Source organism: Rhodnius prolixus, unplaced genomic scaffold (genome assembly GCF_049639745.1).
Source record: "Rhodnius prolixus isolate KJV_2025 unplaced genomic scaffold, Rpr scaffold_17, whole genome shotgun sequence".
Lineage (NCBI taxonomy): Eukaryota > Metazoa > Arthropoda > Insecta > Hemiptera > Reduviidae > Rhodnius > Rhodnius prolixus.
This window is the reverse complement of record NW_027411626.1, coordinates 3,430,699-3,453,464: the sequence shown is the minus strand read 5'-3', so window position 1 is coordinate 3,453,464 and position 22,766 is coordinate 3,430,699. Positions and strand designations below refer to the sequence as shown.

The 22,766-nt window shown below is 31.2% G+C and overlaps 6 protein-coding genes across 24 annotated transcripts in view; 4 read left to right on the top strand and 2 right to left on the bottom strand.

The window, feature by feature from the left end:
• Positions 1 to 85: 85 nt before the first annotated feature.
• On the bottom strand, positions 86 to 6,609 carry LOC141459765 (vacuolar protein sorting-associated protein 26C). Its single transcript, XM_074139176.1, has 7 exons — positions 6,426 to 6,609; positions 3,903 to 4,046; positions 3,583 to 3,813; positions 3,031 to 3,189; positions 2,855 to 2,951; positions 1,452 to 1,577; positions 86 to 290 (listed from the first exon to the last, which is right to left on the bottom strand). Exons 1-7 carry the CDS (start codon positions 6,480 to 6,482, stop codon positions 208 to 210), a joined length of 897 nt encoding a protein of 298 aa, XP_073995277.1. The 5' UTR covers positions 6,483 to 6,609; the 3' UTR covers positions 86 to 207.
• Hsc20 (iron-sulfur cluster co-chaperone protein HscB-like protein, mitochondrial) lies at positions 5,413 to 6,418 on the bottom strand. The gene has a single exon (XM_074139177.1). It carries the CDS (start codon positions 6,316 to 6,318, stop codon positions 5,548 to 5,550), a length of 771 nt encoding a protein of 256 aa, XP_073995278.1. The 5' UTR covers positions 6,319 to 6,418; the 3' UTR covers positions 5,413 to 5,547.
• A 136-nt stretch (positions 6,610 to 6,745) lies between the features above and the next one.
• Positions 6,746 to 7,896, top strand: LOC141459767 (mitochondrial inner membrane protease subunit 2). Its single transcript, XM_074139178.1, has 2 exons — positions 6,746 to 7,544; positions 7,623 to 7,896. Exon 1 carries the CDS (start codon positions 6,897 to 6,899, stop codon positions 7,395 to 7,397), a length of 501 nt encoding a protein of 166 aa, XP_073995279.1. The 5' UTR covers positions 6,746 to 6,896; the 3' UTR covers positions 7,398 to 7,544; positions 7,623 to 7,896.
• A 1,631-nt stretch (positions 7,897 to 9,527) lies between these two features.
• On the top strand, positions 9,528 to 12,874 carry c12.1 (spliceosome-associated protein CWC15). Its single transcript, XM_074139141.1, has 5 exons — positions 9,528 to 9,790; positions 10,194 to 10,295; positions 10,541 to 10,715; positions 11,625 to 11,729; positions 12,370 to 12,874. The coding sequence occupies exons 1-5, from the start codon at positions 9,660 to 9,662 to the stop codon at positions 12,502 to 12,504; spliced, it is 648 nt and encodes a 215-aa protein (XP_073995242.1). The 5' UTR covers positions 9,528 to 9,659; the 3' UTR covers positions 12,505 to 12,874.
• Positions 12,875 to 14,670: 1,796 nt separating this feature from the next.
• Positions 14,671 to 19,810, top strand: gbb (TGF-beta family member glass bottom boat). The gene is made up of 6 exons (XM_074139140.1): positions 14,671 to 15,176; positions 15,447 to 15,630; positions 16,079 to 16,233; positions 16,332 to 16,538; positions 17,300 to 17,382; positions 19,195 to 19,810. The coding sequence occupies exons 1-6, from the start codon at positions 14,807 to 14,809 to the stop codon at positions 19,453 to 19,455; spliced, it is 1,260 nt and encodes a 419-aa protein (XP_073995241.1). The 5' UTR covers positions 14,671 to 14,806; the 3' UTR covers positions 19,456 to 19,810.
• A 1,046-nt stretch (positions 19,811 to 20,856) lies between these two features.
• The window catches only part of Patronin (calmodulin-regulated spectrin-associated protein patronin), a 120,664-nt gene continuing 118,754 nt past the window's right edge, over positions 20,857 to 22,766 (top strand). For 12 of the 19 annotated variants that reach the window (XM_074139120.1, XM_074139130.1, XM_074139128.1 and 9 more), the window contains exon 1: positions 20,857 to 21,487. In XM_074139120.1, the coding sequence (XP_073995221.1) occupies positions 21,353 to 21,487 (135 nt within the window). In that variant the 5' untranslated portion in view covers positions 20,857 to 21,352. The remainder of the gene's footprint in view (positions 21,488 to 22,766) is intronic. The other 7 variants (XM_074139135.1, XM_074139133.1, XM_074139123.1 and 4 more) reach the window with 1 other exon arrangement.

Below are 22,766 nucleotides of genomic sequence, written 5' to 3'. Positions count from 1 at the left end.
TTAAAGAAAATTTGAATTTCGGTTTAAGGAAAAAGTAAAAGAAAAGATTCTTTTTTTTTTTGTGCTGAAAGAAAAACAATAAGAATTGTGTAAATTAGTTCTTTATTACCTATTTTTTAAAAAAAATGTGTTTAATTAAAGAAAAAACAAATGTACATATAAAAAAACCTTCAGTTTTTTGTTTACTTTATATTTTTCCTCCATTATTTACGCTCTTGTTAAAATTATTGGAAAATTTTCCGATACGAGATGATCATTTTCAAATATTACTACAACATTAACTTCAAATTCTGTAACAGATAAAAAATACAGTTCAAATAAAATATTGATTTTTTTTTTTTAAAGTAAAAGACACGAACAACTTTTAACTATTGTAATAGAGCATTTTTTTTTTTTAAAGATTGCTATTATTATTAGATATGAGGAGGAGAATCCATGTATCTCCTATAACAGTGATGGCGAACCTATAACCCACACAATTGCTAGGCAACCATTTGTTTGTTTACGCGCGGGTTCATTTAGATTTTCTAATTGTGGTGGATAATTTATATTCTATCTGTATTTTTCTTTCAATCACGCATTGACACAAAAGCAATTTAAATGCTATCTATAACCTCTTTAGTTTGATCATTACCAGTTCTAAAAAACGCAAATGACGACAAATGGCTTTTGTAGTATTGGAAATAAAGCAAGTGTTTACAAAATATCAAATAAAATGTATAATTTTACTCATATTTTGTTTGTTAAAAAAAAAAATCTACAACCCAAAGCAAATAACCATATTTAGATTTTTCTTCAGATAAAACACACTCTTTTGTAAGGTTTTGTTCAGGTTATGTTTGTAAAAAGAGAGACTTCCATAGCACTTGTTTCGTCCCGTTTTACCCGTTAAGCCAACTGAATTTTAAAGATGTTTAGTTATGAAAATATTCAGTTTACAATTTTTAAACTTACCTCTTATGCAAATGGGCATTAGTGACCCAAGAGCTAGTACTAAAAAAAAAATGAACAAAATTTGACCTACGTCTCAAAAAGGTTCGCCATCCCTGTCCTATAACATCACTTCATGATAACCATAGATGATGATAGGACCAGCTATCTTTTTTAACCAACATTTTCATCTACTTGGATGATGCTCCTAAATTGCCACAACCGATTGATATACAACACTATCCTCAACCCTATGTGGACTTACAGGACTAGAGCTGTGGGGTTCAGCCAAACCTACAAACATACGGACCGTACAGACATTCCAATCAAAACTACTCGCAACATACAGCTGACGCACCTTTCTACGGTGACTAACCTCACTCTTCACGACCTCATTCGTACAACCAACTCGCAAAGACGAAACTGCTCTCTCTGCTTGCTCTATTTCTTCACTAGTCTTCGCCTCCACTGTAATTACTGACAACCCATCCGAAAGAAAATTAAAATTATTTAACACTTACCTACTTTAAAATTGGTCGTAATTAACGTAGGACATGTGAACAATCTTGGAAATATCATATATATTGGTATATCTATGCCACAGGCAACATTTCCTTCTCCGATTTGAATATTTTGTATTTCTGTAACTAAATTTTTTTTTTATCTATATTAATTTTTACTTAGAATTTTGTGAGGCACATTTGAAATTTCTTTTAATTTCTCTTATTTTTGCTCTAAAAACTTCTTTGGCAAAACTTGTAAAAAAATTTATAAACAAATATAAGGTATTAACAACATAAATAATCCAACTAATATTACTGATGAATGGTAGTATTCATTACGTAATAATAAAGTTAAAATAATCATGAATATAGCAACAACATTTATTGTCCATAATAATATTAAAATTGTAAAACATGGACGTGTATCTAAACAAAAAGACATTTTTTAATTTAGTATTTTTTATATTTTCGCGGAGACACTTCAATTGAGTAACTTGCATAAGATGCACATAACATCAAACTGGTTACGCAGAATATGACCGGTATTAATCATCAAAGTAATGATGTGTGACCTTGTAAAACCGATTTAACTTAGATATATATATATATATATATATATATATATATATATATATATATATGTATATATAATTGTGATTTTTTTAAATCTATTTTTAAATGACCGCTCTAGACATCAAGGTACTGTTTTATAAAGAAAATTATATAGAACAAGTAATTTTTTTTTTTTAAGAGAATAAAAATTAGAACTGTTACAATTTAAAAAAAAGTAATTCAATATCAAATGCATAAATAAAACAATAAAATAGCTCAAATCCAAAAACTCAAGTTATAATATAGTGTTCTTGTTTCAACTCTTCGGAGAAATATTCAGATGAAAAAACAAATTCCTCTAACATACTCACATGACTTTCTCTTATAACTCTTCTCAAAACTGACGATTTCGATAAAACATCGAACATTGGAGTCATACATAATTCTTATCACTTTAGAAGGAATCTATACATCCTCTCTCCTAGAAGTACTTTTAATCGAAGGTCCAGAATGATCCAGTAAAAGTAGTCAAATTTATTTGTTTGCAATCGCAAGTAAGTAAACAAAGTTTAAAAGGTTGACTAATTTTCACCAAAACCCTGAATGGTTGAATTCAATTTATAAGAATTTATGTTTTATCTCGATAATTCCCGAGAAGAAACAAAAACACGCGTGTAAAGTTGGTCGAAATAGTGCTACTAGATCTCGAAACTGAGAAATACCGAAAATCACTAACCATAAAAATATGACTTTCTTTTTCTTTTTTTTTTATCTTTGTGCATTTGTGATTTCAAAGAATTTGTTTTGTGTTTTTAATACTTTTTTTCTTTTAAATGAGAAAGAAACGCTAATTTTTCTTCGATACTTACCATCTCTAGCATAACCTTCTGCGCATCCGCATGTTTCGACTCTTACTAATTGTAAATCTATCGATTTAATTGGAATTTCAGTTTTCTCAATTACTAACTGAAATATATAAAATCTATAACTATATTTTAATAGAGTCGACACACACAAAAAAAAAACAAATTATTCATTTGATTACCTTGCCGCTAAATGGTTTAGCTATACAACAAACAGTAGAATCGATTGTGCCACAAATTTTAAATCTTGGTATTGTACCTAGATCAGAGCCACCTTCTAATGATTCTGGTGTTATAAGAAAATTTATTGGTTTAGTAATTGCTTTTTCACATTTTGTCGTCTGTGAACATTTGCTGAATTTATAGAAAGTATATTATTAATCGTAATACATTATAAATGCATTTAAAGATTGAAATATAAAATTAAATGTGTTAACTTTTCAAAATCTAAAAATTACGGTGAAGTAGTTCGATGTACAGAAAATAGGGCTATTTTGAGTTTTCTTTAAACATCTAGGCAGCGCAATAAGAACACTTACTTTGAATTCAAAATTTTACAGGTAAACAAAAAAATGATCTGGGCAAGGCTCTAAGAAAACTTCTAAGATGCTGAAACTCTTGTTTAGGGTGCCTAGACCTGTGATGAAATTAGATGCAGAAAATGGAATACCATCTAATATTCACAAACTGCGTAATTATCTATGCTTAACCAAAATAATGAATAAATTCCTTACTTTGTATTCAACAATAAATTCAGCTACTTTGACAATATCTTTAGTGAGAAATCCTCTTTTTAAGTCACACTTCAAAGTGTATTGTATATTGATGAAAACACCATGATAAGTTTCATATATAGTTTTATTTCCCTTTGGGTTCAATGGTATTTCAAAGGGTATATCCGTTTTACCAGGTGGTAACTTGCCCGGTCCGGAAACATCAGATACTGAATAACAGAGTTGTACTGGCTGTAAATAAAAATTCATTAAAAAAAAACTCAATATTTTAATTTTTAAAAAAATGAAATTCTAACGTGAACTGTTTCATTTTTAACTACCTTTACAGAATTATAAAATGCTTCAAAAATGCCAATATTTTTTGGACTAAGTTGTAGACTGACTAAACCTTCCATTATTAGAACTATACCATCATGTTTGAATTCTGTTGGACTGTTTATACCAATTGTACCAGTGATTGTGTCCTGCAATATATGTTATCTTACAAAATATAAAACAGAAAAAAAATATATGTAAATTCTTCTGGGTAAGGAAAAGAAGTCACTCATATTTTGTGTGATGGGATACATTAGCGTAGAAGGAAATGAGACGGGCACTACTGCCATCAGTGGCATGCTGTGTTAAAGAGACCGTAGCCCTTAGGAGAAAGTTTAGGAAGGGGTGGATGATAACAAAATCAAACTCTTGAATAACCTCTCTTCAGCTGAGGCTAGACGAAAATGACCGATAAAATCTGAAACAGGATCTAAGTAAGAATGAGCATCTTCTATGATTTTCTTACAGGGAGTCAGAAAACAGGGTTCCTTGCGAGAACCACTCCACAGAACTTTCCAGATTGTGAGAATCCTTAAGATATTTTAATTTTGAAGGGATATTGTACTGCGAACGGCCTCTTCTGATATACTACAATAGCAGGTGGGGCCTTAATGCACTGTACTGATCGCAGTGTTCATCCCTTGGAGGTGGAAAAGAAAAATAGAGAAGGAATTAGCTCAAAGGGAAGCTTAGTGGATTCTCTCCGGAGATCCAGCAGCTGGCCCTTCCCTCGGAGGTGGTCTGAGGCCGGCAGCGCACTGAAAAAAGCTCTCAGCGCTAAAAACCTCAGAAGTGGACATGCCTTAAAATAAAAATAATAAAAAAAATGAGATATTTCGGCATAATTATGACATTACATAATTTCTAAACAAAACAAAGAATTTAAGAGCGGATAAGGAAGCCAATTTTAAATGGCTAGTATAAGAATGGTAGCCAAATTATTAACCATATTTGGCCAGGTATCAGAGGATTGGCAAACTGGCCAGGCGGAAGGCATATACACCTTTTTTAGGACTAGCCTATGGAACTTTGGTGAAATCAGTCTTCCTGGACATTTGAGGGAAATTTGAGGCAGTCATCCATAACTCCATCAGTAAAAAATTCAGGATTCGTGATCCCTCGCCAAAAAAACTGAAGTGTAGTCATACTTAACCTGGACTTAAGGGCGCAAAATGAAATGAATACAAAGATAATCTATAAAACTACTGCACAAAGTCCAGACAATTGTATGCTTCCGTATGACTGAAGAAAAAGATCCAATTGCCAAGTGAGGTAGTCGAGCTATTTTGATGCGACTTTAGAGCCAGCTTGGAAATAACACTTGGAGCTGCTCAGAGCCATCGATTAACAATAGTTAATCAAAGAACGTTATAATAGTTCCCCAAGAAAGATGCTAGCATACTCTTCATCTCTAAACAGATTGCATCAGTTTGAATGTAAGATTTACTTAGATGACAGAAAATAAATGTTACGAATAGAAATGGATTTGAAATTAAACAAATTTTTAAACTTATGTCGCAATACTAATTTGTATTATTTTATTTGCAGCTATTACGTACACTTCTTTATCATACACACTTATATACAAATAATTAAATAGATTTTATAAACTATTTTCTATAAACTATTCAAAAGGTATAAATTTGTTATTTATAATTTAGTTTTTAAATCTTTGATTCTATTTCTAATGCTAACAAAATATTTCATTCTTTGCAATTCAAGTTTCGCTTTTTCAAATTGTTCTGAAAAAAACGCTTGGGCAATATCATTTGAAATCTTCTTTATTTTCTTATCATTTTCTGTTTCAAACTTGGTCAATTCCTCAGCATCTCTTATTTCAACCAGTTCTTCATTCAATTCCATTATTTCCATTAAAAACTTCCTGTCTAGTTGATGTTTCTCACTCTCTTTCATATCTATATTGTACAACTTCAATAGATATACACCTCTTTCGTACGGATTGTTCAGCGTTGTATATGCCTTGTTGATAAACGATGATAGCTCTTCAGACAAACTACGTTCTTGTTCACTTCTTGTACCAAATTTGTCTGGATGATATTCTGATTGTAAATGTCGAAATTTTTGTTTCAATTTATCTTCATCTATGCTATAAACTTGTGCTATATCAAATAATTGAAAATAAGTTTGTTCAATTTTTGACCATTGTAAATGATCACACTCAGGACACTTAAAAGTATTCAATTTCAATACTTTGCCACATTTAATACAATTGTACTCCGTAAAAGTATACTTATTACGCAAACTTTGTAAAAATAATCGAGACTCACCCATTCTATAATAATATGGCCAATATGTAACCCTATTATTTGTTGTAAACAAGAAATTCTCTTTAAAATAAAACGACATTACACTCCGTGTGAAACAGTAGCAATAACGAAAACCAAGTTTATTCAAGAGCATGGTTACTTTAAATGTACCAATAAACCAATAATAAAGGTGTCAAATTCACAGACTACACGACATCACATCTACATCAGTTATGAAATTGAATAAAATATTCTACTTACCCCTTCGTAGTAAATCTTGTTTGCTTTCTTAACTCTAATATCAATAGTTATTGACATTATTCACTTAGATATCAATATTGTAAGTAAAAAATTAAAATAAAATTGTTTTTAAATATTCTTTCAGCTACTGTCAGCTGATGTTTTGGTTAGGTTCAGCTATTAAATATCATTTAAAAAAAAGAAAAATATGGGAAGGTTACTTTTTTCCAAAATAACCTTTATGCTGTCTTATCCACATGTTTTCGTTAATCAAGCTCCTTAAAAATTAATGTTCAGTCTTTTTTTTGTTAAATTCAAGTGGTAGTTTTAGCTCTACACTTCGTGATAATGACTTAGGATTAAATCATTTATAAAGAAAAAAAAAATCCATTTTTTGCACCATGTGAGATCTTAAAGACAATTTTTTAACCAAGAGAGACTTTAGGGCACTCTACATCGTACATCCTTCATGCCAGGCCGGCGGTCGTTTAAATGACTTTCCTAGGTGATATAGTGAAAACAGTGTTACTGGGAGTACCGGTCGGTATAACTCTGATCGACGTAATCGGCTATGTGGCACGCGTGGATGGTACGTCTATGCAACCGTTGTTGAATCCAAATGCCGGTACTGATTATGTATTCCTAAGTAGATGGTCAGTAAGGTGTTATGACGTGGCACGTGGCGATGTGGTCGCATTGTTCTCACCAAAGGATCCTGAACAAAAGTTAATTAAAAGAATAATCGGACTAGAAGGTGATATAATTCAAACTTTAAATTTTAGTCCAAAAGTTGTGAAAGTGCCAAAAGGACATTGCTGGGTTGAAGGTGATAATGCTAGCAATTCCATGGATTCTAATTTGTTCGGACCAATAGCTGTTGGATTGATAACAGCAAAAGCTACCGCTATAGTTTGGCCGCCCAGTCGATGGCAATATGTTCGGTCTGAAATTCCACAACAAAGAATGCCGGTCAACTTAATTATGGAAAAGTAAAACAAAAGCATTCGGTAATATTGAAGGATTCAAAAGATAAAGTGCCCTTAGCTTTAAACAAAAAAACAAATCAATAAGCAAAATATAAAACACCATTGTAAAATTGTATGTTCCTCCCCAATATTTAATCTTGCAATCTTCATTAAAGTAAGTATTTTTTTGTATACAAATATGTTTTTTACATTTTTTCAATAGATGATATACTGCATTGTTCCTCTCTTTCAGATTTGTATACACTTCTTGATCGACAAAAAACAAACTAGGAGATTCTTGATCCGGCAAACTGGGTTAAACACAATTTACAAAAAGTAATGTTCAAAGTGGAATAGCAAAAATATTACAATACAAGAGATATTGAATTGAATAATGTTTTGTCTAAGCATTTTTCTAAAAGAAATTAAAAAATCACCGCTTTTGGTAAGGGGAATTATTTTCATCAAATGGTTACAAAAATACTTACATGAAATGTAAATAATGAATAAATACGTTGTAATATATATATATTTTTTTTGTTTTTTGTCTAAAGAGATTATAGAGTTAAAAAGACTTAGTTGTGAATTATTTTCTGAAAATTTTTTTGTTTATAAATAGATTAAAGACTATTTTGCTCAAAGAATTGTAATTTTATTTCAAGTTTTACTTTTATTTTAGAGTTTTCTAACTAATTTATGGTATTGTCATGATTGTATTGCATTAAGAGCTTTGAGACTGGATCTGTAGAACTGTTTGGTAATTATTAAACCAATTTTAACAATTTCCTGATATTTTAATTGTGCGGCTGGGATACCTCCACATACTTTGAGATTATTAAGGTATCTTATTCTGTAGATCAGATAAGCATTCCAGTCATTCTAAACTCAATATCATTCCAATAGCAACGTCTTTTTTACTTTCTTCAACATCTACTTTGATCTATTGGTCAATCTCCTCGTTGCATCTGTTTTCTATTTCTAGGTCGTATTTACTTTTACTGACTTTTTTTTAATGCCAATATCTTTCCTTATTTCATTCCTTTTTTATCTAGCTTAGTTTTCCTCATGGATCGTAAGTAAGACCTTCTCTAAAACTATTATTAATAATAATTCTATAAATATTCGCCCTATTTTGATAACATTTGGCTGGAAGAAAAGGCACGGGAAATGTAATCGTGCCGTATTTGCAATTTCATTTCTCTTTGCCCTTTTAGGGAGAAGTACTGTAATCGCAGTTTAATTTTTCATATTGCTATTTATCCTTTGTATAAATGGTCAAATTTTATGTGTGCATGGGCGTCTAGAACCTCAAGGCATTAATAAACTCTTTTACTCTGCGTAAATCAGCCTAATTTTTTTCTCTTTACAAGTATTGAATTTAAGGGGCTACATTTAATTATATAATTTACAAATGAGTTGTTAATAGAAAAAGTTTATTATTTTATTATTAACTGAGTGTGATTTGGGCTCTCGCATTTGAATTACTTCGGATTCAAATACTACATTAATAGGCGAAACTAATTTTTATTTTTCTATTTTAATGTGCTTGCCTGTAACGATTATTTAGAATAAAGAGCTTAACAAAAATAAATCAAGAATAATTTGGAATGGATTTAAAATAAAGTGCTTATTTACTATTTATGAAGATGTAATATACGTACATTTCATCATTTTAACAAAAAAAAATTCTAGTGAATATATTGGTCAGCATAAGGGTCAGTAAAATCTTATAAATTCTAAATAACATTAATGAAAATTTAATGAAGCAGAATTACCTACAAGATATCAATTGTTATAAGATTTAAATAAAACCCTCACGCTTTTACGTAATGACTGAAATTACGAGCTGAAATGTTGGGTACTCGCTGATTTGTGTACCTTTCGTCGTTTAATCAAACCCTTATACTCAACTTTTTAATCTGCAAGTTTTTGTCAAGGAGATAGTAAAATGGCTTAATAACTTATTAAGAAATTATAAAAACCATATTACAAATCAACTTCTATCTCTAGAAAAAATTGAAAAGTAGCTAATAGAAACATGATATAAGCTTATAGTTGATAACATTTAAAATTTATTTATTGCATTTCTTTAATAATTTATTGAAATTTTGTCACAGTTTTGTTGTATTGGCTGCCCTGATATGTACGAAATGAAAAGTTTTGAATGTTAATGTAACAGATGTATGTTTAAGTATAACCTGTATGTAGACAACCTAGTGGGTGTACTTGATTTTGTTTAATCTGAAAGAATTTATTCCTTTATTGCTGTTTCTCAAAAAATATAATATAAATGACAACCGCAGCACGTCCAACGTTTGAACCAGCTCGAGGTGGCCAAGGTCGCGGTGAAAAGGATTTGAGTGCTATATCCAAACAATATTCTAGCAGAGATCTTCCTGGGCACACAAAATTAAAGTTTAGGTGATTAATGTAAAGTTTATTATCTTGTGAAAATGCATTAGTTTTGATTTATTTACAAAAAATTATGTAAATCTTTGTCCGATTTTCCGAATTGAAGTTTTTTCGCGCATTGACAGGGTCATTAGCGCCGTAAGTGGTTTTAAATTAATAAGGCAAATTTAATGTAATTTCGATTGAATTATGTATTTGTGGTTTGAAAAAGTTTTAATTCTTTTTTAGTTAAGGCTGTTTTAATGAAAAAAATAAGTCCAAAAAATAAAAAAGGCCTCCCCCACTTACTTTACATTTACTTTTTTTTGGGGTAAAGGAGAAGAAGGATCTACTTTGTTTCTTATCTCCAGTTCTCAAATTGGTAACACTCTATACATTCACTTTGTGCATTAATAGCAGATACTTTGTGCAGGGAACATGGTCAAGGCACTGCTGAAGAACTTAGAGCTCGCGACTTCAGAAGAGAACTTGAAGATAGGGAAAGAGAAAAGAGGCAGAGATCTTCAGAACAGCAGTAAGTTGGTTTTCCTTTTCATAATTTTTTGATGCTTACTTTGTTTATTCCTATGGTATGTTAAGTGCGGAAGAATTTTAAGATTGGCTAGATAAAGATAGATTTAAAAAGTATACAACTTGTAAACTGTTTTCTAAAAAAAATCGTCCATTTTAAACATTTATTCTGAGATATGAATACTTTTGAAAAAACTAAACAGGGATCATTCAGTAATCTAAAATTGTATGCTTAATTATCTCTTTCAGTAGTTTGAGTAAGCGTCCAAAACTTGACCAAGTACCAGCTGCCAGTTTAGATGCGGATGATCCTCTGGATGATGACTCTGACAGTGATGGAAATGACAGCGATGACGATACAGCGGCACTTTTAGCAGAATTGACTAGGATACGGAAAGAACGAGCTATCGAGCAGATCAGAAAGGTTAGTAATATTTTTTTCGCTAATTTATAATTATTTTATTATATAATTACATTATTATTGATTAGATTGCATGGGGTTGACCGATACTGCTATCCGGAGTATCTTTTGTGACACCTATTTGTTAAAACATCTCTTATAGCCCTGTATAACTAGACTTAAGAGTCTGGTGAGGAAGTCCTGGGCAAAGTATGGAAGGTATTAGTGGTTCTTCTGCAAAGAGCCGAACACCAGCTCTTCTCATTAATGCCTGCACTGCTCATTCCTCTCCTTCCTGAAAAAAAGTTTCAAAATGGTCGCCTGACCATTCGGGTTGTTGGAATTTAACACGACTGTCACATAATTTTTCAGGATTCCGATCAATGAAGCCAATTTAATGTAATCATATTATATTACCAAAAACTTTAATTATAGTACTACGAGATAACTCGTAGTTGGCGTCCTAGGCAAGTAAACAACCTACGAGATATCTCGTAGTTGGCGTCCTAAGCAAGTAAACAACCTACAAGATATCTCGTAGTTGGCGTCCTAAGCAAGTAAACAACCTACGAGATATCTCGTAGTTGGCAGTCAACGTGTTAATGATACTGTAGCAAATTGAGGTGAATAGCTAATATTGCACTTTATCGTTTATTCCTGGTCGGAAGTTTCTGTACACCATTTCTTTAATTGCGGCCCTTACGAGATATTTTTTGATGCCACAAATGTGTTCGGGCACTTTAAAAAAAAAAAAAAGTTAACGACCTACTCCGAGTCCAGTAATGGATCACCTGATTCGTCTTTCATCGATATGAGGATATTTTAAAATGAGAACTTACTACACTAGAACCTTTTTTTCGCACTAGATATTCGAACTTTATCCATTTTCAGCTATCGCAAGATATTAGCTAATTATAAATGTTCTTATTTCAGGAACAAGAAAAACGGCAAGAGGAAGAAAGAATAAGGATGGAAAATATTTTAAGTGGAAATCCTCTTTTAAATTATTCAGCTCAAGCTACGAAACCTGATTTGAAGGTTAGCCATTTTGGAAATTACTTGACGGAAATGTTTCGTTACTGAGCATTTTGTAATTTAGTTTATTAATTTTTCAACTGGAATAAACAAATCATGTGGTATACACGCAAACAACTCTTCAAGTTTTCATCGAACAAAAGTATTTGTATTTAATTTTTACCCAAATTATGTTATAAAAAAAATTACACTGGAAACATACGGGAAATCTTCCCGATAATGTGTATTTATGTAATTTATATAAGACGTTTGCGGGAAATCCTAGGAGTCATTTTCGAGAAAATGTGGAGTTCCAATGACGGACCTCAGATTGAGGAATTTCCTTCAAACTCGGAATTCTAATTACCAATATAAACCTGCTTATAGTACACATGGGATAGGACAGGAATTACCCAGAATTTTAGTATTTTAAAAGGAATATTTTTATCCCAACTGTTTTATAAGTACCCCCAATCAAATTTTACCGTCAAAATATTGTCAGTAGATATTGTAAATTTTGTATGTTTTTAAAATTTAATTTAAAGAAACACAGACTACTGTTGCTAAAATAATTATCTAAGTTATTAAGTTAGTAAAGAATAAGTTACTAAAGAATTACCTAAAATTTCCTTTAAATCCTTCTTTTTTTTTTTTTGTTATCTAGGTGAAACGAAGATGGGATGACGATGTTGTGTTTAAGAATTGTGCAAGATCGGAGCCACAAGAGAAGAGTCATTTTATTAACGATTCACTGAGATCAGAATTTCATCGAAAGTTTATGGAAAAATATATTAAATAATAAGGTTTTTTTTTAACTCTTTATTATTCTTTCATTTCATTTTTAATAGAAATAAAAGAGATGAACGGGTATTTAATCATCAATTGGAACTTTGAATTGAATCTATGGTGTACTTTGAAAAATTAAGATTAATGGAGAAGTATAATCGATTAGTGTCGATTAGTGAATGGTCGAGAAATTGACGTTCAAAGAGGACTGTAACGATAAAGTCATCTTACTGTAATTTAAAATCATATGTTCACCCAAAATTGTAAATAGATTAAACGAGACTAATAAATAGTCAAAGTAAATGTGTTCTGAGAAATAATATTGTACAACTTGTGTCAGTTTATAAGTAAATTGTCTTCTAAATATAAATTGTTCGTTTAAATTTTTTACACTTTGCTGCCAAATCAAAAAAAAAAAAATTCTGGTGTTCACACTCACCCGACTTTCTCTTATTTGTGGGAAATTTATTTTTCCTTTCACTCACTAGGAAATAGGAAGTATTAAGATCGTGGACCAAGTTTCTATTTTGGGATTTCACCGGAAGTACCCGTTTTGATGTCCGAAATGGTGAATAGGAAGTTTTCTCTCCCTCTCTCACACAGAATGTCTCAAGTTAGATAATTGGGAATAGGGCATAACAGCCCTCACAACAGGATATGACCGGACATTACCAAAACAAAATGGCAATTTAGAGGAAATATTCTCAAATACTTCCCAAGATGTACTTTTAATAGATTTTTCCTGGAAAATCGTTATAGATCGACACCTGTGCGACTACTACACCGAGTTTACAGGAAATACATTGTTTTTTAAGAAAATCATAAAGCACATTTAAAACGTTCAGCAGAATGATTCTTCCGCTTGATCGATCAACACCCAGAACCCTTATTATGGCATCCTTCGATTTTAGCTGAGCATAATAAGAAATTTTAACTTTTGGTCAAGTTTCGTTTTTGAGTAGAGGTCGATACTTAAGTAAACAGAGCAATTCATAAAAACCATTATTATACAGTTTGTAACTTCGACTAGTTCTAGGATTAATGGCCTGTAATGGTGAAAGAAAGAAAGTGATCTTCATGCGATTGATGAAAGTGATGTTAAGAGCTTCACAAGTCATAGTAAGATTTAGTTCATTAATTTTTTATCCCCCTTTAGTTGGATATTTAGCATTGTTTGAGAGATATGAGAAAAAATTTCATCGTGGGTTTAATAAGGTGAGGTTACAAAAGGAACATTGAGATCATTTTGGATGTTCTAGTTGGTAAACTTCAATTGGAGCGTTGGTGATTCTGAGAAGAATTTTTGAATTGAGTGTCTTCAGAGTTAGTTACAGCTCTTAGTGGAGCCCTAATGTTCTAATCCTAATTCTAATGTTAAGAATATCACCTAACAGCTCATTTTTTAGTAGAAATTAAGAGGCATGGGCGATTAGACTAGAAGCAGAAAAACGCTTACAAAAAGTGTACTAACAAGAAATGATAGTGGAATTCGCATTGCCAACAACGAGTATATTCATGTCTGATTTCATTATTGGGAAACAAAAAATAAAAACTAAAATACAAAAATGACAGTGAAATAGAAATAATAAAAAAGTAAACTTTCATAATTTTTGGTAAAGCAGGGAATCTATTAATAACGACAAAGGACTAAAAAGTGAATACTCCAATTTGATATCAAATTAGAGTTTTTCGTTTACATTAATATATTTCTCAAGTATGCAGCACAAACATGGAAATTTTGCAAACATCCAGCTCTAATGGTTTGCAAAAAAAAAACCTTCGAAAAAAATAATTGCAGTTTTATCTTATTTTTTGAGGGATAATTTTAATAAAGATTTTGCACAACCGGTTTGGGAAATTCCTCACTATACTAGACAATTAGTAATTTTTTTAATATGGTATTGAATTAGGTGAGATTAGATAAAACATTTTAATGTTTTTCTGTCAATGATTTCATTTTGGGTTTTTCTAGCTTAATTTTTTTTTACTGTAGGGGGTTTTAAGAGCAATAAAAGAAAAAATAAAATATGAATAAACTACAATTTATATACATATATATTTATAATTCATTAAATTATATAAATTATTTGATAGTGGATTCTTTGAAGTGAAAAAATAAAAATGAAAATAAAATAAAATAACCAGGAAGTGTTTGGTGCAAACTTGCATATATATTGCCTCTAGCTGTAAACATGCCCGGTGGTTTTTGAAAGCAAAAACAAATGGCCTCCAACTACAACGTTTTGCGTGTTTTATGAACAGTTTTTTTTACAGTATTACAGTTTCATGAACATTGTCTATTTTTACTTGCCAAAATGAATTTGTTTATATTTATCACACTTTTCTTAGGACATATTTCAGTTTTGTGTAGTGCAAGCTCATCTGGTTTATATATCGATAATGGACTGGATCAGACAATCGTTCAACGAGCTTTATCTAAACAAGAGAAAAGGGAAGTGGAACATGAAATTTTAAATTTATTAGGCCTTCCAGATAGGCCAAGATCTAGAAGATTAATTGGACATAAAACTGTTGGTGGTTCGGCGCCCAAGTTTTTATTAAATGTTTATAAATCACTTTTGGATTCTACTTTACCAAGGACGACAAGAAGTGAATTTAATCTTAGCGAAGGAGATCTTCATGCAATTGATGAAAGTGATGTTATCATGAGCTTCACAAGTCACAGTAAGATTTAAGTTCATTAATTTTGTATCTCCTTAAAGATTGGATATTTAGCATTGTTATTGATAATAGTTTCTAGTCATACTATTTACAAGGTTGATCAGCGTTTACTACTTTTTCTTTAAGGTCTTGAGGATCAAACTCAAACTTATTTAATATTTTGTTGTAACCTATGTATTTTTAATGTTTGCTTACTAGTTATACAAAATAATCACTAGTTTAAATCTAACATATTATTGTTTTACGAGTTACTTATTTATAATCTTGTTTTAGATGATCATGTGGCGAATGTACGTCATAAGAAAGGAAAACGTCTTTGGTTTGATGTATCTGAAGTGCCAGCTGGAGAAATGATTGTCCGAGCAGAATTGAGACTTTATCAGAGTTCAAATTTTACCCATAATGAAGATAATAAATATACAGTTGCTATCTATATGGTTTCACAAGCTCGTGATGGGTAGGTATAGTTTGTTTTTGGAGATCCTTGTGTGCAAGGTGAACCTGATTGAAATGCTCTTAATGAAGGAGATTTTGACTTGTTATTTGTTTGCGTATAAGCCATGACCTAATTCTCTACCATTTTAATCATACACTTTGATGAAAAAAAATTATAATTTTGTCCATATGAGAATGATTTCATTTTGCCTATTGTATTAAAAGAGAGGTTAAAATTAAACTATTAACGTAATATCTTTGATATTATCGCACGCAGTGCTGCGAATGTTTTTGAATTCCTGGCCAGTTTTTGGACTTCCATCTATCATTAACCAAATTATCAAGTAAAATTTAAAAATCATTTGTATTGAATCGAGTGGATTATTCATAAAGTTCCACTCTTTTGCTGACTCTTGTGTTAATGGGATTAAAATTGTTGCTGTAATCCACTTTAAATATTTAATTCTTAGTTCAAATGGACTGGAGTTTGTGGACGCTGTCAACACTACTGCGGAGCACGAAGGTTGGCTGTTCTTCAACGTCAGTGGCACTCTAACCAGGTGGATCGCATTTCCTGACTCTAATAAAGGATTATATCTCTCTATACATCCAACACATTTATCAGGTATATTTTTCAGATTGTATTTCTGAATTTCTTCAAATATATTGCCTTAATGGCCAGTAGTTTTCCATTATTTGTGTTTCTTAAATGCACGCACGTAGAACACGAAATGGTACCTGAGGATATTGGACTGATAACTGGTTCCAGTGGTGATGAGATACAACCTTTCATGGTGGCGTTTCTAAGAGGAGGTAGTACTAAGAGCAGCAGTACTACATCGAACAAAAGAGTGAAGAGGCTGGCAAGACATCGTAAGAAAAAGGCTGATCATTCTGATAATCCTTACTTAAGAAGTAATCCGTTGATGGGTAAGATATTTTTTCTACAGATCTATTAGTGATTGGTTGTGAGGGAGGACCATTTTTTCATTCAAAGAACGTTGGCTTCTGTTAAACTTAAATAAAGGTTTTGTGTATTGAGTTTGCCAATGAACTAGTTAAAACATTCAAAAATTATGTACAAAATTGCCCCACATTAGCTAACTGTACTGAGTACTGTGTTAGGGATATTAGCCGGAATTAGGGAAGAAACTAGAATTAGAGCAAAATTTCCTTTTTTTAAGAAAGGGGGCAAAAATATTGTGTTAAAAAGAGGCAATCCTGAGCGAACTATTGATTGTTGCAGGTGTTTGAACTCTACATGGTTTTGCCTTCTCTTAAGTTCTCTGAATACTCCTTGCTACAACGTTCAAACCATAACTTCCAACACCAGCAAAAGTATTTATACACATCAAAAATGACTAAAATAAAATAACAGAAATCTTGAAATTTGTTTTGTGTTGGTCGTAGGTATTGCAAAATTGTTTGTTTATATAACTGACTTCTATACGAACGTGTAAAACCAAATACAGTATGTAGCCATGTAATTAAAACTGAATCCAGACGGCTAAATTAGCCAGCCGCCGTAGCAATTACATGATTTTGATAATCTCTTATAGCATACCTGAACATCACATCACAACTAAGACCGACATCCTTGACGATATACTTATAGGAACTAGACAAAGAGTTAAAACAAAAAAAATATAAATACCTTTATTTCTTTAATTTATTTGTTAAATAATTTTCAGAATCTCATTCAGTTTGGGGCCATTCACCTAGAAGTTGTCAAATACAAACCCTCTACGTTAGTTTCAAGGATTTGGATTGGCAGGTGAGCTAATAACCTTCAATTTTCTTTATTTCTTTATCGCATAGATTTACACATACTACGAATATTATAAAATTACCATGCTGATATTTTTTTGTTAATTATTTTTTACAAAAATGATATTGAATTAGCTGTCCAGTACAACTTCATACAAGTTTTTTTTGTTACTTCTAGTGAAATATATGTACAAATTCTTCATCATTTTAAACTTTATTTTGTTTTGAAGTTAATAGCTAGTATGAATATGTAGGTTTCGTGACCGTAAATTGTTAAACTTAGAATTCTAGGTTAGCGAGGAATCGGTCAAATAAAAAACAAACTCGTCTTCTTGCCAACGTTTCGACTAATATATTGTCCTCTTCAGGGCGTGGCTATGCGGGTTGGTTGAGTTACAGAAACTGTAAGTCAATCTTTCTGTAACTCAATCAAGTTAAAGTTAAGTTTCTGTAACTCAACCAACCCGCATAGCCACGCCCTGAAGAGGACAATATATTTGTCGAACCGTTGGCAAGAAGACGAGTTTGTTTTTTTATTTGACCGAGTCCTCGCTAACCCAGAATTCTAAGTTTAATAGCTAAGTAGGTCTTTAAATTTAGGGGTCACGATGGCCGAGCGGGTTAGAGAGACGAGATCCGTAAAGCTAGGATATATTGCGATACAGGGTTCGATTTCCGCTCTGTCTTGTATTAAAACTGTGTCCGGTAGGACAGTTATATAAGGGTTGATCGTCAAAAACTGTACAGAAAAAGCGTAACATTGAAAAACACCTTACATTGACAAATTTGTTATATTTTTCTATAAAAGATAAAATTCCCAAATTTTCTTTAAAATATAGGGAAAATTCTTGTTTATAACTGTAATTTTGTTGCAACAACATAGATTAAACATAGATTTCGAGAAAAAAGTGTCTGAAAATGGGCAAAACAGCATTTTCAGAAAATGTTCTTGTTCTTCTTGTTAACTTTTTTTTGTAAACAACGTAGCGCCTAAATTCGCGCTAACCGATTTTCATGAATCAGGTGTCATTCGATTCGGAATTTTATGTAGATGTGCCTTTTGGGGGTCTCGACGCTGTACATCAAATGGGAGAGGAGTTAGCCCCATGTATGTGAGGCCCTCTCCAAATTTTTTTTTTTTTAATGATTTAAGGCGCGGCAACATCTAATGTTATTGGCGCCCGGAGCTTTTTTCAGTGCACTGCCGGCCTCCGGACAGTGTTCTCTCGTTACAGACAACACTGGCCATCACCGGACTGTGAGCTGTAAGAAGCTCGTAGGAAGAGAAAATATAAGGGTCAGCGCAGCTGAATTCCCAAAATTGTTATTGCTAATAACTCTGTAAATCTTAGCCTGATTTTGATAAAATTTGGCAGTGATGAAAGGGTTAGGCTTCCCCTATGTACCATTAAATTGGTGTTCTGCTCTTACACCTAGTAAGGGGAAGTTTTGCAATCATTTAAAATTATCGTTTCGTGTACCTTTTTACCTTCAGTGATAATTTAATGGTGTTTAATGTAAGTCATTTGTAGTAAAGTAAGTTTGTTAGTCGCCTCCATCGCTGACACCTAATCTGATGGTAGTTTAAACTTTTGCAACAAAGCGGAAATTACCCTCAAGTCACACGCTTGAGGTCGAAAGGTCTTCCTCTTTTTGGTCGAAAAAGGATAAAATTTGACTAATTTCAACTCTTTTTGTGATGGAAAATTTCTGCATATTTCCTATGTTGTTTTGACGCTAAACTAGGTTTTTTTTTTTTTGTACAGCTGTTACTATGATAAATTTCAAAAAAAATTTATTTTTCTGTTTTTTATCGCAGGATTGGATAATCGCACCGGAAGGTTATGGCGCTTACTACTGTTCCGGTGAATGTAACTTTCCCTTGAATGCTCATATGAACGCCACAAATCACGCGATCGTCCAAACACTGGTACATTTAATGAATCCATTACAAGTGCCTAAACCTTGTTGTGCACCCACGAAATTGAATCCAATTTCAGTTTTATATTTCATAGATGATTCCAATGTTATGTTGAAAAAATATAAAAACATGGTTGTTAAAAGTTGTGGATGTCATTAAATTTTTATCGTAAATTATATTTTATATTACTGTTTTTATGATTAAAAAATAATAATTAAGTCAAATTTTGGTCGCATGTCACGATGTACATTATGTTTGTTTTTTTTATTATTATCTATTGCAAAATACTCTCCTTTTTATGTGTATGTAAATAAAAAAAAATTATACGTACATAAGTTTAGAATTGCTTTCTGTAACCATGCGATAAGGTTCTCTTTTATTGTACCTTTATTATTTTACTTTTAATTTGCTTAAAATTTACAATTTTTCATTATTTTTATGATTTTATGTATAACTGCATTAGAATTAATGTTTATAATCTGTTAATTTGATTATTTATTAAATGAAATTTACATCTTCCAACCAGGAGGTTATAAGTTTACTTTTAACAACTTTATTTTTGTTTGCCAATTCTGATGCCTTATCATATGTATCTGTCAAATTATATTTTTATACACTGTAAATATGTTTATAACAATGAAATAAATTTTTAAAATGAAAAAACTGTTTTTTACTTTAAGGTTTTAAATATTGTTTTTAAATTTTTTTATTTAAGGCGCTTTAAATATAAATGGGTTGAAATCGATTTTATATTTTAAGTGAGTTGGAATCGATTTATATAAATATCTGTACATTTCAGGAATGTTACCGGCAGGATGTGCAAGCATTGGGCGTCATTTTAACTAAATGCCTGGTCACTTAAGAAAGGTCTTACCTTGTATAGGTAGTTTATGAAACATGTATATTCTATAGCCATTATAAATAGTCCATTGCGAAAAACTTCAGTGAGAATCAAAAACTATGGATTTAGGTCATTTATGATGCAAGTCTTAAGTTTTGTAGATAGATTTCTTTAATGGCAGACTATTATAATCTGATCAGTCGTCCACTAATATTTTTAGCAACGAAAAATTTCAGTTTGTTTGATATTTTTGCCTCCTGAGCTCTTTAATACATTCACCGCCTCAGATTGAACCTCCTGAGCACCCCTGAGACATTACATCGCTTCTTCGTACTACAATAGTGGGTAGTCTGCTTCTGAAGATATTGGGAAATGGAAGTAACAGGGGTTGTGTAAGATGGTAAGCTTATGTTTTGTTATGAGACAATTTTAAGAATATATTTTATTAGTATGGTTATTTTTAATATCTTGAAATTCTGAAACAAAAAGATACTGGTTCAATTTTCTGCAATTCATCACGAATATCTTAAAATTAGTAAAAAATACTAGTTTTTGTTATTATAAATTCGTATTATTCGCTTATTAAATTTAATTTTACATTAATTTTTATTGAAAACTATGATTAAAAGGTGAAATTAATTAAAATCTTAATAGTTGGCTATTTTGGCGAAAGATGTCGTCTGTGTTCTGCCTGAGTACTGAGCTAAATACACTCAGTGGAGTTCTGGGACAGTAATGCCGGATTATGATTCACGGATAAGGTGGTAATTGCTGGAGCTGATTTTTTTTTCTTTTTTTTACTTTTTAAATGGTTTAATTTATATGATTGACCTAAAGTGTAGTGTTTCCTTGAAATTTTGATCAGAATCTAGTGTTTAATCATAATTACTAGTTAACATTCCTCGTAGTTTTCTAGCAAGTTGTGCTTCAAATCCAGGTGTTCCAATCTTAAGGCTTTTTGGATTTATAGTTAGTGAAAAATAACAAATATTTAGGCAGTTTTATAAAAATAATTTTTATAATTGATCTTTTAAAAAAAAAGTGGCGCTTTGTGTGCTTTGTTTAAAGTTAATAAAACGCTAAAGACTATTCTCAAGAAAATAGAGAACATAACCTGAACGGAGAAGAATTGGATTATTGAACAGAGACAAAAAAATCAAGGATTTTGTTTTGTTTCAAACTTCTTGTTGATGATGAGAGGTTTGAAATTTGTTAATGTGGGGGGCTATATCACGTTTATTTCATAAACAAAACGGAACAAATAGAAATTCGAATGAGGAACTTATAATGGATAAAGGAGAACCAAGAAAGTTTCAAGAAAGTGAACCAGAAACTTATGGAACTCGACAGGTAAGTGATAAAATTAATATTTCGACTTTTCTTTATTAATTTTATTCATTAAAACTTTCTCAGATCTTTTAGTATTTTTTATTTTTGGTAAATCTTGTCTTATCGGACTGAAACGTAACAGCGCTATTGGAAGTTGCCTTTGCTTTTATATAGCTTTCTAATTTTTCAGCCACATAATGATTTGAATAAATTATTGCGCGAATATTGGAAAAGAAAATATGTTTAAAATAATCTTAAGTGACTTTAGTACAGCTTTAAGGTGGAATATTTGAGCAATTGAGATCAGAGCAAACTTAGAGCAAAATTCTCTATGAAAACTTACCTTTGGCTGATATGCTGTAGCACAAAGCAAAGATTATTTTCTATAAATTATTATTTTATTTAAAAGTGTTAAACAAATCAAATTTTCAAATCTTAAATTAGTAATTACATTTGGGCTAATTTTGACCTACTTTTGGAAAAGTAATTTTGTACGGTATTTAATTTGAATTTCATATTACATAAACAGATTTAAATTTGTGCTTAAAAAATGTTAAGAACTCAGAAAAAAATCTAATGTTTTGAACCATTTAAGAAGTTTTTGAAGGATAAATCGTTAACCTCTTACTACCCTGCTTCAATTTTGTTTTTTTGCTTGGTTCTTTTTGCATTTTTTCATACATTTGAATAAATTTCTTCGGTTTTGTGATGAAATTTCAGTAGTTAGTTTGTTCTGTTGGTTTATTTATTTATTTGGTTAATTTTTGTTTTCTGTTAAATGTTATTGAAATTTTGGTAACCCACAATAACTGAAATTGTTTGTTTTTCATTTAATATTGTGCAGAATACTTAAGTTTTCTGCTTGTCATTTTTTAAAGTTCTTTTACATAATTAGTTTCATAATTAGAATATTACAAAAAAAAACTTGAGTGGGTCTTGCTTCAACTTTCACTTACTGTAGCCTCTGAAGTGCTTATTTTTATCTTATTTGAAATTTAGAATTGTTACCAGCGGTTGGCATCAATAGTGCTTCGGTTACAATAAAACTATATGTTCTTCAGTGAACCACGAGATGTTCTAGCTTAGAACCTCTGAAATAAAATGTTGCGTGTAAAAAGATGACCTAAATCCGAATTTTTAGATCTATCTCCTGGTATTCAACCTTCCTGCTTTATGAAGCTTTTTAAACTTTTCATGAGGTTATATGTATTTTCTGAGTTGTTCAGCCTTCCGTAAACCGAGGGCTGAATTTAAAAATATTTCATGAACACAGCATCCGGAAAGACTGTATATTTCATTT